General features: G+C 35.6%; 1 protein-coding gene across 2 annotated transcripts; it reads right to left on the reverse strand.

Annotated features, from left to right (window-relative positions):
* Positions 1–4,479: 4,479 nt before the first annotated feature.
* On the reverse strand, positions 4,480–14,251 carry LOC104235291 (uncharacterized). 2 transcript variants are annotated; one of them, XM_009789013.2, is made up of 19 exons: positions 13,936–14,251; positions 13,411–13,514; positions 13,152–13,238; positions 12,965–13,040; positions 12,768–12,842; positions 12,609–12,662; positions 11,447–11,506; positions 11,191–11,301; positions 10,462–10,556; positions 10,143–10,348; positions 9,833–9,930; positions 9,380–9,483; positions 9,073–9,253; positions 8,781–8,903; positions 8,137–8,219; positions 6,647–6,788; positions 6,379–6,408; positions 6,146–6,207; positions 4,480–5,597 (listed from the first exon to the last, which is right to left on the reverse strand). In XM_009789013.2, exons 1-19 carry the CDS (start codon positions 13,969–13,971, stop codon positions 4,784–4,786), a joined length of 2,541 nt encoding a protein of 846 aa, XP_009787315.1. In that variant the 5' UTR covers positions 13,972–14,251; the 3' UTR covers positions 4,480–4,783. The 2 variants fall into 2 exon arrangements, with proteins under 2 accessions (XP_009787315.1, XP_009787316.1); XM_009789014.2 differs by having other exon boundaries at positions 9,088–9,253; positions 13,936–14,248.
* Positions 14,252–17,288: the final 3,037 nt, after the last annotated feature.

Here is a 17,288-nt window from a genome sequence, read left to right on the forward strand (position 1 = left end):
AGATGAAGGATTTGGGTGAGGCACGGAAAATTCTTGGCATGGAGATAATAAGAGATAGACGTTCAAAGAAACTCTGTTTATCTCAGAAAGAATATTTAAAAAGAGTACTACAACGTTTTCGCATAGATGAAAAGACTAAGCCCAGTTAGTACTCCACTTGCTCCCCATTTTAAGCTAAGTACTACTATGTCGCCAAAAGATGAAGCTGAACGAGAGTACATGTCAAAGGTACCATACGCAAATGTTGTTGGTAGCTTGATGTATGCAATGGTCTGTACGAGACCTGACATTTCACAAGTTGTTGGAGTTATTAGCAGATATATGCATAATCCAGGAAATGAGCATTGACAAGCTGTGAAGTGGATTCTACGGTATCTTCATAACACTGTAGATGTTGGGTTAGTTTTTGAGTAGGAAGACAATCAGTCTGTAGTTGGATATTGTGACTCGTATTTTGCGGGTGATCTGGACAAAACGAAGATCAACTACTGGTTATGTGTTTACTTTTGCAAAGGCACCAGTTAGTTGGAAGTCTACTTTGCAGTCAACAGTTGCTTTGTCTCCAACAAAGGCAGAGTACATGGCTATTACAGAGGCTGTGAAAGAGGCAATTTGGCTTCAGGGGTTGCTAAAAGAGCTTGGTATTGGGCATAAAAGTATCATAATTTTTTGTGATAGTCAAAGTGCTATTCAATTAGCGAAGAACCAAGTTTATCATGCAAGGACAAAGCACATTGATGTTCGGTATCATTTCATACGAGAAATCATAGAAGAAGGTGGAGTCACGGTAAAGAAAATTCATACTACGAAGAATCCTGCTGATATGCTGACAAAGGTGGTGACTGCGGTCAAGTTTCAACATTGTTTGGATTTGATCAACATTGTTGCACACTGAATATTGAAGATGAAGACACAACCAAAATTTGTTATTGAGAGAAAATTGAAGATGTAGAATTTTGCCAAGGTGGAAATTTGTTGAAATTGTCAAATATCCCACATCGGTGGTTGACACTTTTGTTTGGGATTTTTTCCCTATAAAAGGAGGTCTAATGTTTAGGATTTAAACACACCTTTCATTTGTCTTCTTATCTTCTTAAGGCATTTGTATCTTCTCTCTTTAATATTATTTCACTTGTATTTTTGGATTGGAATAAAATATTGGTTGTGTCCGAGGAAGTAGGCAACATTGGCCGAACCTCGTAAATTTTGGTGTTCCTTTTATTGTTGCTTTATTGTCTTATTTATTATTTGGTGGTTGTCATAATTTTTAGTATAGTAGTTGTGACTCATTCACACTATATACATTTGGCTTCCGCAACAACTTCAAGTTTCAACTCCTAGAAGGTTTGAATAGCCAACTTTTTTTAACTTTGAGGATTCAAAATTCAAACCACTTATGTCGCACTTTCGAAGAACCCGCGATAGAGTTCAAAATTTATAATTCGAAAATCCTCAAATCTAACAAAAAAAAAATCAGTAAGTAACCCGAATTTCAGTCCCGCTTTGATTTTTGGACTTTATAAATTAGTACCACGGTTTCCTTCGATAACCTAAATCGTTCTTCAAAACCCAACAACTAAATTTTCGTTCTTCACCTTCAATCCTTTTCATAAGTAAGGATATTGAACAATGACTTGAGAGTGAGCTCAAATAAGGACTAATGGAAGTCTGGCCTTCAATATGAAGAACAAAGAAAAATGAAAACGAAGAAATAATTAGAAAGTTAAATGTTGAACAAATACGAGGGGTCCTAGGACTCTCACAAAGTTAAATGATACATCTCACAATTAGCTACAACCCCACCAATGAGATAATTATGTATTTCCCATTTGTTTTGAGGATTTTGCAAATTACTTTTGAGGATTCAGAGCAACATCTGCCTACATTTCATGAAAGTCTGGAACCCAAACAATATGTTAAAGGCAGGCCAAAAGACCAAACTTATAGATGTCAATAGGGATGGCAAGCGGTGTGGTGCGGGGCGGGTGTCGGACGGATTTTCTCTTAACCCGTAAAATTTCAACCCGCCCCGTCCCTTCCCGCATAGCAGTTGCACCCGCGTTCACCCGCCCCGCATCCACACCCGTGTACACCCGCCCCACCCCACCCCGCATAAGTGATTTTTTTTCATTTTGTTAGTTTTTTTTTTTTTAAATCTTTTGGCTGGAATTTTTTTTACACCTCTACTATATGAACTCGTGCTTTTTATTAATTCAAAAGATTATGGAAGACTTCAGTTATGGAAAGAAGAAGATAAGATATTTAAGAGAATTAAATCTTGCACATATGCAATAAAGTTACTTAACAAAAATCCTTTATATCATAATACCTCTTTATTTTTTTAACTTTTTATATTTGTTAAAAGTATATATATTAATTTACCCTATTCAAGCTTTCGTTAGAAATACAAAAAATCTTTGTGAAGATCAATTAATACAAAAATGCAGGGTAAAGCTGTATACAATAGATCCTTGTGGTCCGATCCTTCCCCGAGCCCTGCACATAACGAAAGCTTATTGTACCGAGCTGCCTTTTTATTATGGACGAAGGTGCAATTTCACGTAAAAACACAACGGCCATAAGACAAACAACAAAATGAACTATAGAAAGCAAGAGTAAAAAAGTTGAAGGGTTACTTGCAAAAAGAGCAGAACAAATATCAGTAAATATAGCTGTACTTAAACCCACATACCCTTTTTAAACCCGCACCCGCATAAATTTTAAATGTTCTTATTTTGCCCGCCCTCGCAACGGTATATGTTTAAACCCGCACCGCCTCACACGTGTCTAAACCCCCACCGCACTGCACCCGCACCGCCGCATTGCCATCCCTAAATGTCAAAGTTGTCAACAAGCTTGAACGATCACAGTCGTTTCCTCTATGCTACCTTAGCTAAAACAAAGGTAAACCGTATTCGTATATAAACATTACAGTTCAACAAGTCTAATTATTTTCCATCACCAAGTTTATGTTATATATATGGTCACTTATCATAAAGGAACGAACTGGGAAGAAGCAACCTTGTAAACGTGAAAGTAACCCATGCAAACAAGGGCAAACGCGAAAAAACAGAGAAATTCAGAGAGTCCGGAATGTGTACAAACTAATAAATCGAGATATAAATTATCAATTGTAGTAGAGCTCGAGACCCATTCCATCGTGAATTTCGTAGTCCTTAAGGGTGATATGATCCTTATAGATCGATAGTATACCACTTTTGAATGCGGATTTTACATTATCGGCACGAGTTCCTGTTTGTGCTGGCTGCCACCAACTTCTTTAGCTTTCTTCCCCAAACGATCATTCAACACCACTTCAATCATCTTTAATTTGCAGATATTGTTTTTTCCTGAGTAGATAGATTGGAATATATAAGTGAGACCGAGATTGCGTTTGTACATATGAGTATTTATATAAGTAGCAATTTTGATGGGATTCTTCTCTCCCCAGATACTTCCAAAGCCATAGGGTGATTTTGTCCATTCATCTCGGGTAAAAGCTGCGTGAATAACAACATTCTGGCCGGAACATGCTTTATGGTCTCTTTTAAGTTTTTTGTATGGTATCAAATTCTCGATTAATTATTATATCAAGTTATTATAATCTTTTAGTAATTAAAAGAAATTCTCAATTCATTAGATTATTTTATTCTACACGACTATCCTCTTCCAGAATTTTGAGGGGGGGGGGGGGGGGAAAGAGAAATAGTGCATGCGCTAATATTTCTCGGTCCTGGAAGAACGACATGATTTGAAGTAGTATTGAGAATTAAATAAATTTGAATTCCTAACACAGGAGTACATCAATTAAACCTTCACAGGTTGGTTTGGACGTTTGTTATATAACATATTGTTACTTTAAATACAATAATTATTTCAATTTTATTATATCATATTGTTAAATTCATTATTATTAAAATACCCCTCTTATTATTAAAATACCCCTCTTACGTAAAGATCTATGTGTGATCGCGTTGTTACCGTATTCTTTTCTCATCTTGCCATTACAATAATGTTATTTCTCCACCAACTTTTTTAATAATTACTTTACCTTATACTTTAATTTTTCTTTGTAATATTATATGCCTATTCTTCAAATATTTTTCAAATTGTTGATATATGACAAAATGACGAAGAAATAATATAAATATATCCAAATATTATATACGCTTAAATAATATAGTATAGTATAATACGATACATTATGAAACGACATACAACAACCATCCGACAAACTATCAAATATATTGTCCCTCTAGTGCATTCGCTAATATTTTAACCAAATTGCTAGAACTATGAATAGTTCACGCCTGTTTTACCTAATACCTTGCTTCCATTCAGTCCCAACAGTAATAGTCACCAGGCTGAAGATAGAACTATTTCATCCAATCTTTGCATGGAACACAGTGAGGCAGAGAAGTTGACGATATACTATTTCAATCAAGCATCCCACAAGTGTGCCTTAAACTGAACAATTAGTGAGGAAAAAGATATGTATAATTATTCATGACGGAGATTACTCCAGAATCCATACAATACTGCCAAAGCTAAATGAATATGCGATAAAAACCAAAATTTTAACTTAATGAAAAGAAAACCTGAACAGTAAACATAGTTTAACAATAAATAATCACTAACAACCAATATGTTATCCTTTTGTTTGATCCCAACTGAAACAAAAAATACACTGTACATATCTGTATAACCTCACCAACTGAGAATGGGTATCCTGCCCATCAGCTCTGAATTCCATATTCAGATAATGATCAACAGAACTGCACAGTTACTCCAGTACCGCGACTTCTTGGTCGACTCTCCAATAGTTAGAATCATTGAACTCTTTTACCCCTGACCCGCCCTCATCTGTACTATCTTTTTCTGACATCTTAGGAACTAGGCTCCTCTTCAATGGAGCTGCTTCCCCAACAATCCCCTCCTTAAGAGCATGTTCCATTGCCTTTTCAGTACCCTCTAATTCTACACCAACAAATTCAACATCCTCTTCAAACAAAGAAGGCACAGCGGCTGCTTTCTGACTAGAATCAGAAACAGATGAACTTTTGCTAGACTCGGGAAATGACGATACACCATTTGGAATAGACTCTCCACCATTACGAGTGGAACTAATTGGGGGAGCTGATGCCTCCCCTGAGTTCACGAGGTTGTCATTACAGTCACCATTATCTTCAAAAGGATTCACAGATCCACCCACTGAGGCATCCCCCCACGAAACCCATTCAGGTATAGGCCTGTCTCCAAACGGGTCATCATTGTCTGACCTCTCGAAATGGAAGAAACCCACATCACCTGACACACCTGCTTTCTCATTCTGTTGATTGAAATCTCCACCATTAGCAGAATTGGCTCCACCAAATCCATTAAAGGCATTTGAACTAGAACTGGCTGTTCCATCTGTAGAACTTTTGCTTTCAACCAATTCATCTAGCTCTCCAACTACCACCTCTTCATCACAATTCATGTTACCGCCGTTTCCATTAGGGTTGATATCTTCCATGACCTCAGTAGGTGAGGTGCTCTTGGGATCTCCAGTTCTATCATCTCGGAAAGCAAACCAATCTGAATTTGTGAACAAATTGCTGCAAAGGTTGTTTTTATTTTTTTTAAAATGTGTTGCACAAGATAATAGGTTCAGATACCAAGAAACTGATAGATGCTAACACTCTGAAGCCTACAAGAAGTACCATATTCTTAGCACTCAATTTAAAACAAATCAACATAAGACCATATACAAGTTGACATCTTGTTTAAGATATATTATTCAGCATTGGCATATGTACCATTTACATCTAATGTATGGTCCTCCCATCCCCTGGAAGCACTAAAATTCTAGTTAGCTGGGACTAGTTTGCATCATAGACTTACCAGTTTTACCAATGAAAGAGATGCCACAGAGACAAAACAGAACGCATTCCTCCGGTCAAACAATTGGAAGTAGACACATGTTTCCTCTCAGGTCTCAGCTACCCTACTCCTTTTAAAATACGTGATTTTCCTTTGGTGGGCTAAGAAATTAATATCATTTGCATACGGCTAATTATAGTACATACATCAACGGTACTGAAAGTAAATATGCTCAAGTGTCCCTTGACACAAGTTTCCTTCAGAAAAGACAACCAGAACTCACCTCCCTTGGTCATCTCCCAATCTCAGAACAACTTCAGCAGACTCCTCATCTAAGTAAACATCCTACAAAGGCATGGGCATGAATGTAACATCATAATGAACACTATGCATATAATGAAAAACAGATAAGTGAATCTCACACAAGTTAGTTATCAATTCACTATGCATTTTCTAACTACTCCATTTCTCATCCAAAAGGAAAACAAGTTAACCAGAAAAAAAAATCATTAGTACCTCATCGTCCCGATCAAGAGCTCCATGACCCTGTTAACATGCAAGAAAAACCAGGGATGAATAAATCTAGACTGAAATTCAATCCCAACCACAACCCAAAATTTGTGTTTGAGGTTGCAGAGCACTAGTCCCTGAGTTCTTTGGATTCCTTTCCTCCTATACCTACAGAACACCCCCCCCCCCCTTAACTCAAAATTCTTTTCCACAATAAGAAAAAGATATGTTGGAATAGTAAGCATGACTAGAAGGTATCAGGCAAACCAATTACCTCTTCGGCACCATTATTATCATATATGGAGTATTGGAATGCTTGGCTCAGATTATTTGCTAAAGCTGCTACGTCATAATCTCTGCTATGAGCATCTTCCTCGTCGCTGTCCTTTGTCCTATCTTGAAATGCAGTTGGCCGGCTAATTATATAAAAAAGGAAGATAATTATGAATTTATTCCACTACTTGCTTCAGGAACTGAGAAGGACAGTGAGAGGATGCGAGAACACATCAGCAGATCTTTCAGTTCTCTTTTCAAGTATATTTCCAAGTTTGAATTTCCTTCTTGATTACAAGAGTTTCAGTCAAAATTCATCTCATCCATTTTGTAAGATATCTAGACAGTATATAATCTCATCAAAGGACACATTCATGTTAGCTTGTGACCGACAAAAGCGCATCCCTGTTCCCTACTTACTCGCTACCCCACCCATTTCTTCTCTGCCCCCATTTTTACTTCCTTCTCCTAATATTTGAAAATTCAAATATTGAGCTAGAAAGTACTACAAAGAGAGTGCTCGTTATGACACCAAAATATGTTTTAAGAAAATCGACATGCGTGAATTATTCAGAGTAGCTGCATGAGTGGCTGCATACTTTAAAGATCTTTGTTTTTGTTTTCTACATGCCCTGAACATCTCTTCATTTATTTTTCTCAATTATGTCCTTCCTCTGTAAGCCATGAATTATTGGTTACACCCTAAAACTATTTGTAGTCTTAATTACCCCCACCCCCCAAACTTGGATATTCGGTAGTTGTTACCCCCTTGGAAACAATAGCATCTCAAGAAAGTGGCATGCACGCACCTGCCACATGGATTTTTTGCATTTTTAATAATAAAATACATTTTTTACCTTTTTAAATGTATTCATCTTTTAGATCATCTTTTTTTAAAATTTGTAATGAAATTTGGCTAGAACTCCATTCTTTAGGCTAAACTTTTTTATTTGGCTAAAAATGATGAAGTTTCAGGTGACTTTTTTAAAAATTTGACCTGAAAAAGAAATACATTGTTGAAACAAATAGCATAGCATCTAAAAAGATATAAAACAAAAAAATACATAGTTTAAACTTTCATTATTTAAACTAAAACTTTTTATTTAGCTAAAATAAGGAGCTCTAAGCAAGTATCTTTTTTTTACAGAATTTACCTGAAAAAAGAAAAAAATACACAGTTGAAATAAATATCCATAGCATCTAAAGAAGAAATAAAAAAGTACACAATTGCAAGTTCATTATTTTGGCTATACTTTTTTATTTGGTAAAAAAATAATGGAACTGTAGCCAAATTTTTCTTTTTACTGATTTAACTCGAAAATAAAAAATACACATTTGAAATAAATAGCCATTGTATCTAAAGAAAAAATAACAAGAAATACACAGTTGGTATTCTGCCTATATCATTTAAGATCTGTCTCATATTACAAGATTTAAAAACTAAGATTACAAAAAAATCAAGTTACAGAATCAGAATGGGCAAAGACTTACCCACATGCCCATCGATAGACATTTTCGATTGTATTACGCTCCTGTAAGATGTTAGTGTGCCAATCACTCCATTCCATATTTTTCTGGAGTAAAGAAAACACGTTAGCATAAGCAGAGTTGGAACTTGTGCACGAAATCAGATGTCAAATTATATTTATTGAAGGGGACGCTATGTAACAGCATCTTGCACCAAACCTACACAATTATCATCAAAAGCACACAGTAGCAACAAAAAGAGAGAAAAGTAACTAGATGTAGCATACGGTATTTACATACAGCACCGCAAAAATGTATTTTTATTAGAACGCCACCACAAAAATATACAGCCATTAAAATAAAAATAAGGTTGGATTTAGTTTAGTAGAATGAATATTTAACACATGAAGTATAAATTCCATGCAACTACATCCCCAAGAACTCAGATACAAACCAAGCTTCAATTCTTAAATAATTTTTCTATTTGGTGGGTAGGTATTTGTATGTTCAGAATTATCTGTCAACATCCATCATGAAGTTATCTTGACAACGAAATAGTAAGTTCGAACATTAAAGCTTCAAAACCTTTTAGCAATTAGATTCAGAGAACTTCAGAATTCAACTTTTGTGATACGTATCAAGTAACAAGTTTTAAAGCTATTACTCACCTCAAGATGTGCTCGAATGCGATTGTCATTGCTTTCCAACTGAGCAAGTTTGTTAGAAATCCGTGTTATATGTCCTATGTTACCCACTCGGGGTGCTCGTTTACCGGTAGCAGAAAATGTGGGCTGCAGCAATTAAAAAACAAATAGAATATTCTATGTTATTGATTGCAATGAGAATACAAGGTTACTGTTGAATATATTCATATTCCATAGGGAACTTGGGATAACTATAAAAGAAAAAAAGCACATAAACTTGCAACCTAAAAACTTCAAAGAAAAGGAAGTCAGTTACTTCTCTAAGATCAACCTGACTTCCATCGCCAGAAACTGTGGGCTGTTGATCTGTTTGAAGAATTTTTCCAAGAAAATTACACTCTTCAAAAAGATGATCGACAAGAATATTGTTTCCGCTTTCCAAGCATGAGTTTATTATACTCTCCACATGATGATGCAATGCATTGTTATATGGGTACCTATACAGCGTTTATGCAACTTGTTAGAACATCAAAGAAGAAAATAACAAGAAAGTCAGCAATACAAGATCAATGATTTTTGTGCACCCAATAAGTTCGAGAGTCCAGGAGCATAAAGAAACTTACTCAAAAAAGAGATCCAGGACTCTCTCAATTGTCCCAGAGCTGATCAATTCTTCTTCTGCAGCTTCATTGCCGGTTTTTAGTAGAACAGAGATAAATTCCACAATCTACAACAAAGAAGTAAAGCAGTCTAAGATACAAAGTAGGAGACTCAGCTGAGATTATCTGCCCAACAAACTAGCAGTACTAAATGAATGTAGACATGCATTACATGTAATTTCATGCCAGTACCTTGTCTAAGCTACTAGAAGCTGGAAAATGTGTCACAACAAATCCAGTAAATTTAACAAGCAGACTTTTACAACTGCTTGTGACAAAACAGTTGATCCTTGAAAACTATGAAGGAAAGCCATAATAAGGAACATCTAGCTTGGCATATCCTTCTCGGGGATCCCTATCAAATTGGAAATGGAAAGACGATCATCTCTTTTTCTATAAGAATGTAAACAAGCAAACCTTTAACCGATGCTTCCCTAGAGGTGGCCTGAGTTCACCATACGTTGTAGGAAGAATCTTGTCATCAGATGATATGTTCAACAGCTTTAGCAAGTTGCCTGTGTCATAAATGGCATATTACATATCAGCAACAATCACTGATATAGCATTATGTGTGACCTGTGGCCTGTTCTCTGATGCCTCATTTTCTATGACTTTCTTACCACCCTTTTTTAGACAATGTTAATTTAATTTCCAAAGGGCAGAAAGATATTTAAACAAGTATGCAGCAATTAGAATTTGATTACACATTTCCAAACAGGAAAATTACCGAGTTTGGGCAGCATTGCACTGATAGTCTCAGGATTGACATGCACGGATGACTCATAAACGTACTGGCAGCGGTAAGTATACATCATAGGAGATGGAATTGATCTTTTAGGATCCAACAAAGATATGCATACAGATAATGAATGGACAAGGGCAGACTTCGAATGCGAGTCTTCAAGGGCATGACCAAATATCCTTGCTACAAAACTACACCCAAAGAAAGTTGTAGATCTTAATCAATTATAAATTACTTTCAGCACAAATACAAATGATAATACAGATGGATATTTACTATTAGCATCAAGAGAAGCCCCACAAACCTTGGGCTTGATAGTTTAGTAGCAAGAGGAGATGGTGCATTTCGGGTTATTGTGCATAGACTCTCTGCTGCATTAGCATGTTCTTCTGGAAAACTCTGAACAATAGAGCACTAAATCAGAAATGGTCTAAGCTAGTGTACAAGAAGTACTTCAGGAAAAGACTAGATTGTTCAATTGCATTAAGTAATCCTGGAATCAAGACTGTGAATATATGAATATCACGAAAAGGATGTAAAAAAATAAAGCCAGTTAAAATGAGCTAAGTGTAGTCAAAGGAACACAAAACTAAAATTAAAAGGATTTTGTGTCCAAATTGAGTGCCTTAGGAATAGGTAATTCTCATCAACTATAGTAAAAGGAATTTTGTGTCCAAGTTAGTGCCTTACGAGTAGGTAATTCCTATCAAGTATCAACTATATATCCTAGTTCCTCTTGCTCCCAAGTCTCATTTAACAGTTTGTTTACTGTTCAGTAAGCAACAAGCCAACATTAAGAACTAGCAAATCATGGAGCAATAGATCACAGCAAAGGCACTGCCAAGGAATAATATAACCAGGCAGACATAATAAAATACAATTAAGAAACCATGCCAACAAAGCCGTCAGTAATTAATGCCGAAACATGCCCAGTACATAGACAGTCTATATGACTACAACCGTAGTATATTAATTATCACCAGTACCAAAGAAAATGATCACATAATCAGGTAGCTCCATATTTTGGACTTACAGAGGGGCTCAATTTATCCACAATCATTTCTAATAAATTGCTGTCAGCCAACCATTGCATGACATCCTTAGTATTGGGGTAAATATCAGCGCCTACAAGTCGCACCAAAACCTATAAGAAAGAGCTGATCAGAGAAAAAAGTTTTTCCTTCGCAAGTAAAATGATTAATCTATTTATATGTACATATACGTTAAAATCAAGTAGCATAAACAAAAAAAAATTGTGGTAGACGGTAAACTGAAAACTGCGCTACAACCTCCATAATGGATGTAATACCAATCAAATCCACCATCTGACGGAATACATCATGATGGGCCTGCAAATAAAATAAAAAGAACCAATGTAAATACCTATTTTATTAGAGGAAAAAAGGAGAGAGAAAAAACACAAACACCTAGCAACTGTGTCGTGAATCCACATGGCCATACCCTTAGACATTAAATCAGTTTCCTTTTTACGTCAGAATTATAAGGCTTTGCCTTGGTAACCTTACAAAAAGGATTTGATATGATCTCCAATATATACCCCATAACCAAGCTGCCTGAAGCCAATTAATTCCAATAGGGGCTTCAAATAGTTGCAGCATAAAAAAGTTAAGCAAGCAGTGAACTCATGACGCTCATAGCTCCCCCCTTACCACGTATAAGAAATCTGAGGACTTAGATATAATCTCCTGTGTATCAACCCCTCCCAGTAATCAGAATGTTTGATGCTTAAGCAGCCATTCTTCCATAAGGGTAATAAAAGTAGTCTTATCTTCATTCATCTAATCAAATATAAGCTAATGACCCTCCTAGTTCCACCATCCATTTAACATGTCTATGAAGGTGAGACAAGAGCATAAAACAAGTTATACACTTATACTACAACTTTACTTCTCCATGAGATCCCACCCTAAAATTGCACCCATGAAAAGTTCAATGATTTTGCAACTTTTAGTATCAAATGAGGCAGGCTTTTAGAACCTACTTAGGATGGTTAATAAGTAAGAGGATAGCAGAGCGACTCTGAAGATACTAACATGGAAAACATACGTAAGACAGCATGGAAAAACTATTAGAAGTAGGAGCGGAAATTTTCGTTTTCCTTTTTGGTTTCAACTTCCAAATATGAAAGGTTAGGAAGGAAGATATACACATTGTGGTTTTATATATAGTGAAAACGAGTCAGGGAGAACATAAAAGCAAGTGGTGTAAGAGAGGGTAAACTGGTAAAGTGAGAAAGAGCATTGGACAAATTAGGAGCAGAGATTTTGCAAAAGTAAGTCACATGGGAGAGGAAAAGCAGGAATAACTGGATGTTCAAAAAAGAATAAGGATCCAACAGCACAATTGTGATGGTCTGCTAATAAAGTAGAATAACTACAAATATCAACTGCATGTACTAAGTACCAACTAAATAGAATTTATTAGGCCCACCTGAACATAATTCATCAGTGGAATTGTCTTCCGCAACATGAGGCACACTACAACCTGCGTGCATCAAAACTACGTTAAGCTTCAGCCAAATAACATTTCAACAACAAAGGACAAAGGATTTCTTTTATACATGAAGGATGTGGATGAATCAGGTTGTACCTTGCTAAAATACCCAGCAAGCAATGCGCTATGAGGACGGTTGGGCTCCAAGAAAGAAAAGAGCAAATCCATTAGCTGTGCCACAGTAGAAAAATGACCAAATTATCAGGGCAGACTAACTGCATTATTGATACAAACTTTGATTTGGATAAAGTATTGACACAAACTATTACAACTGCATCTTAAGAATACAATACCTCTTCCTCATCCACTAGAGTTTTAAGGATGACATCGATTTCACAAGTGAATATCTCACATGCGATGAAAGGAAACCTACAGCATGAAACAGCATTCAGAAATACTGCTAAATTTTCAAGGATATAGGCATGTACATTTTATAAAATATTGACATGACAATTGAGGCTCGGTCATGTCAAAACTTACTTAAATTTCCAATTGCTATCAGCATCCTCAGACGGCTCTTCAACAATGTATCGCAGCAACTGCTCAACCTGAGCTCTATCTCTCAAACTGAAATCAAAATCATAGTCTCCCAATGAACTTTGAAACTATTAATGGGAAATAGTACTTGGTTAAGACATTAGTGTCTTCCCTGAAAGCAGTATGTCAATTGACTGTTACTGAAACTATCAACTGGACTACATAATTTAAATTTACAAGCTAAAACTGGGAGGATGTTTACAAATTTATCAGACGGCTGTTCAAAGCTTTGCATTCTTGGATTATCTCTTCTTCGTCGAGAAGCTCTTCCAATGTGAAGTTTTCCTTGTCTAACACTGCTTCAACCTACTCATAAAAAAAACGGTTTCAACCTTAACTTCCACGCAAAATATATTTGAACAATTAGAGCATCGAGTTTGAACGAAATCAAACGTCGGAGAAAATAAATAAATAAATATCACAGCTTTTTGTGTCGATTGGCAAAGGTAAAAGCCAGTCAGCAAGCTTTCAGAATTACATATGTTTGACATGTATAGTAGATACACCAAAGTAAAGGGCATTCATGAATCATGCAGCATAGTATAACTTTACACCAAATTTCTCCCACTCATCTATAAGCAGGGAATTCAACTGTAACTCAAGTAATACATTCAACCACCAGATTAACACATTGAATGAATCCAACACCAATAAAATGCTTAAAAGAATGAAAATTTGTTCGTATAATTGAAATACAACGAGGAAAGCATATAAATCCACTACATACCGGCGAACAAGACAGATTAGTGAGCTTCCAAAACATATTGAATGATAATAGATCTGTAAGACCTAAACTGAATCAAGACAGGGTTTTTTGAGGTTCTGGAGCGAATAGCGTCAGCAGTCAGCAAAACCCCCAGCTTTTGAAGATCATACGACACAGATTTTAAAGCAAGAAAAGATCGAGAGGAAAGAGAGGAAGCTCTGCGGGTGTGTGCGAGAGAGAGAGAGGGAGGAGATTCCTAAAAGTTTGCAGCGGAGAAACAAGGGTTAATGTTTATTGTTGATGGAGAAATGAGGGCGGAAAAGTTAATAGTCACAAATTGAAGGAGTCAGAATACACAAAACTCAAAAAGCATAAAACATAAAGTAATTATTTTTCCCTCATCACGATTTATTTGATATAGTTTGATGAGATGATGAATTCAAGAAAGAAATGACGCATTTTGACATATGTGCTAAATATGCATAATTTATCAATCTAAGTACCAACATCTTGTGGGATTTCCCACTGGTCAATTCTAATTTAAAAGTCAAAAGTTTTTGTAACTTTTAAGACGGAGGAAATGATTTATTGTGCCTACAATTTGAATAAAAGAAAATTACTTTTTTCAGATCTCTTATGAGCTATTTCAAACCTTTTATATGTAAAAATAAAGATATCTTATAAAAGGGATATAAAACTAAAAATACTTTTGTAAAGAATTAACAAACCAATTCTTCCCTTCTTTTTTTTTCCCACCCGATGTCCGGTATTCGCATTGGAGCACGACTATATCCGGATTTGCGCTGCGTAGGGTCCCATTCGGAGGAAGTGCCCCCTACCAAGAATTTTTTATATTCAGAACTCGAACCCGAAACCTCTGATTAAGGGAAGAACGGCCTCATCCACTGCCCACATCCTTTGCCGGTAATTTTTCCCTTCTAAGTAGTCTTGAAGCTATTCTCAAAAGGAAATAATTTTTTCTGTGAACATAACGAAACTTATTTTGAAACAATTATCCAAGCATGTTTTTGTTTTCTAGAAATACCTTTGCCCAAACGGCAACTTAAGTATAGACAAATTGAGTGGTTTCCTTTAAATCATAAATATTATAATTTATTAACACAGAAAATTAGCAATTTGAAAAAATATTTTTATGTTGAAATATACAAAAGTTTTCGGATAACATATATTAGTGCATTTACATTACAACAAAAGTCTCCATATTATGCAGACATATTCACCCAATATGGGAATAATTCTCTTTGTCTCATATGTTAGGTGATTAGTTGAAAGTAGAGATGGAGATTCAAATAGTTATTTACTCCTTCCATTTTAATTTATATGACACATTTCGCTTATTTAGAGTTAAACTGTGTAAAGTTTGACCAATATTTAAAAATGTATATTTTATCATATTTACATGAGAGAAATTGCTTCTTATAGTACTTTTCGTATAGTTTTTAAATATTTAAATTTTTTAAAATATTGAATTGAACGAAATGTGTCATCTAAATTAAAACGATGGTATATCATTTTTCCATTGATACGGTTTGCACTTCAAATCAGATAAGCCCCAGCGTAATCAAATAATAAGTACTAGTGCAAACATTCCAAAACTTACCAGTGATGGTCATCACAATCAAGTACTAAGCATGATAGTGATGGTCAATTTTTGATGTAGTACATTTATCCATTTAGGGCACAATTGATATGACTTGATATAATATACTTTATTCAAAATGAAGTCATATGTTGTCATCTCGGCTGAAGAAGAAAAAGGTCATTTGATGTTGTTGGGTTTTTGTTATTAATAACAAAAGAGGGATGAATGGAAAATAGTGGAAAAAGAAATGGAGGGAAGTGAAATTTTGAATTAATTCACTTTACTAATGCACTTTGTCCCTTAATGGAAGAAAGAAAGAAAATTTTGTGTGTGTGTGTGTGTATATATATATAAGCTCAACTTCTATCTCTTAAAGAGTTAAGAAGAAGTGGTGCCTCGTGCCGTCGTCGTCGCCGCTCGCTCGGATCGGGATCGGGATTTGGGAAATTGATATGATTCACACAGATATTTGCGACATGAAGCCAATACCATCTCGCGGTGGGAAAAGGTATTTCATAACTTTCATTGACGACAGTACTAGATATTGTTATATTTACTTACTTAATAGTAAAGATGAAGCAATTGATGCATTCAAGCAATACAAAAATGAAGTTGAAACGCAACTAAACAAGAAGATCACAATGATAAGAAGTGATAGGGCGGCGAATATGAATCTCCTTTTGAAGGAAAATGTTTGGAAAATGGCATTATTCACCAAACAATTGCCCCTTACTCACCGCAATCTAATGGAATTGCGGAAAGAAAGAATAGAACGTTAAAGGAGATGATGAATGCCTTGTTAGTAAGTTTTGGTTTACCTCAGAACTTGTGGGGGAAGCTATTCTTACAACTAACCGAATACTGAATCGAGTTCCCCATAGCAAAACCCAATCCATTCCATATGAAAAATGGAAAGGAAGGAAACCCAACTTAAAATATTTTAAAGTGTGGGGGTATTTGGCTAAAGTGCAAGTTTCTAAACCCAAAAGGGTAAAAATTAGACCAAAAACCGTTGATTGCATTTTCGTAGGATATGCAACAAATAGTAAGGCATATCGTTTTCTGGTTCATAAATCAGAAAATCCCGACATTAATATTAATACGGTAATTGGATTTGATAACGCTGAATTCTTTGAGAATATTTATCCGTATAAAATGGAATATGAGTCATCTAATGAAAAATCTAAGCGACCTCGGGAAGAAGCAAAGGAAAGTACGTTTGATGAGGAAAATCCAAGACGTAGTAAACGTCAAAGGACAACTACTTCCTTTGGACCAGATTTTCTAGCATTCTTATTGGAAAATGAGCCTCAAACGTTCAAAGAAGCAATGTCTTCCTCATAAGTACAACATTGGTTAGAGACAGTCAATAGTGAGATAGAATCCATATTAAGTAATCATACTTGGGAATTGGTTGATCTTCCTCTGGAAAATAAACTTTTGGGTTCTAAATGGATTTTCAAAAGAAAAATGAAAGCTGATAGTACTATTGACAAATATAAGGCAAGATTAGTTATTAAAGGGTTTAGACAACGAGAAGGTCTTGATTACTTTGACACATACTTGCCGGTAACAAGAATTACATCTATTCAGGTGTTAATAGCGTTAGCCGCCATGTATGGCCTTCAAATCCATCAGATGGATGTAAAGACAACCTTCTTAAATGGAGATTTAGAGGAAGAAATCTATATGGAACAACCTGAAGGGTTTGTAGTTCCCGGAAAAGAAAAGAAGGTGTGTCGACTTATTAAGTCACTTTACGGACTAAAAC

Source organism: Nicotiana sylvestris, chromosome 6 (genome assembly GCF_000393655.2).
Source record: "Nicotiana sylvestris chromosome 6, ASM39365v2, whole genome shotgun sequence".
In the NCBI taxonomy this organism is placed as follows: Eukaryota; Viridiplantae; Streptophyta; class Magnoliopsida; order Solanales; family Solanaceae; genus Nicotiana; species Nicotiana sylvestris.

Coding starts and splice junctions, on each gene's coding strand:
- LOC104235291 (XM_009789013.2), bottom strand. CDS start 13,971: ATGTTTTGGAAGCTCACTAATCTGTCTTGTTCGCCG. Junction 13,515..13,935: donor CTAATCTGTCTTGTTCGCCG/GTATGTAGTGGA, acceptor TTTTATGAGTAG/GTTGAAGCAGTGTTAGACAA. Junction 9,931..10,142: donor TGCAATGCTGCCCAAACTCG/GTAATTTTCCTG, acceptor TTTATGACACAG/GCAACTTGCTAAAGCTGTTG.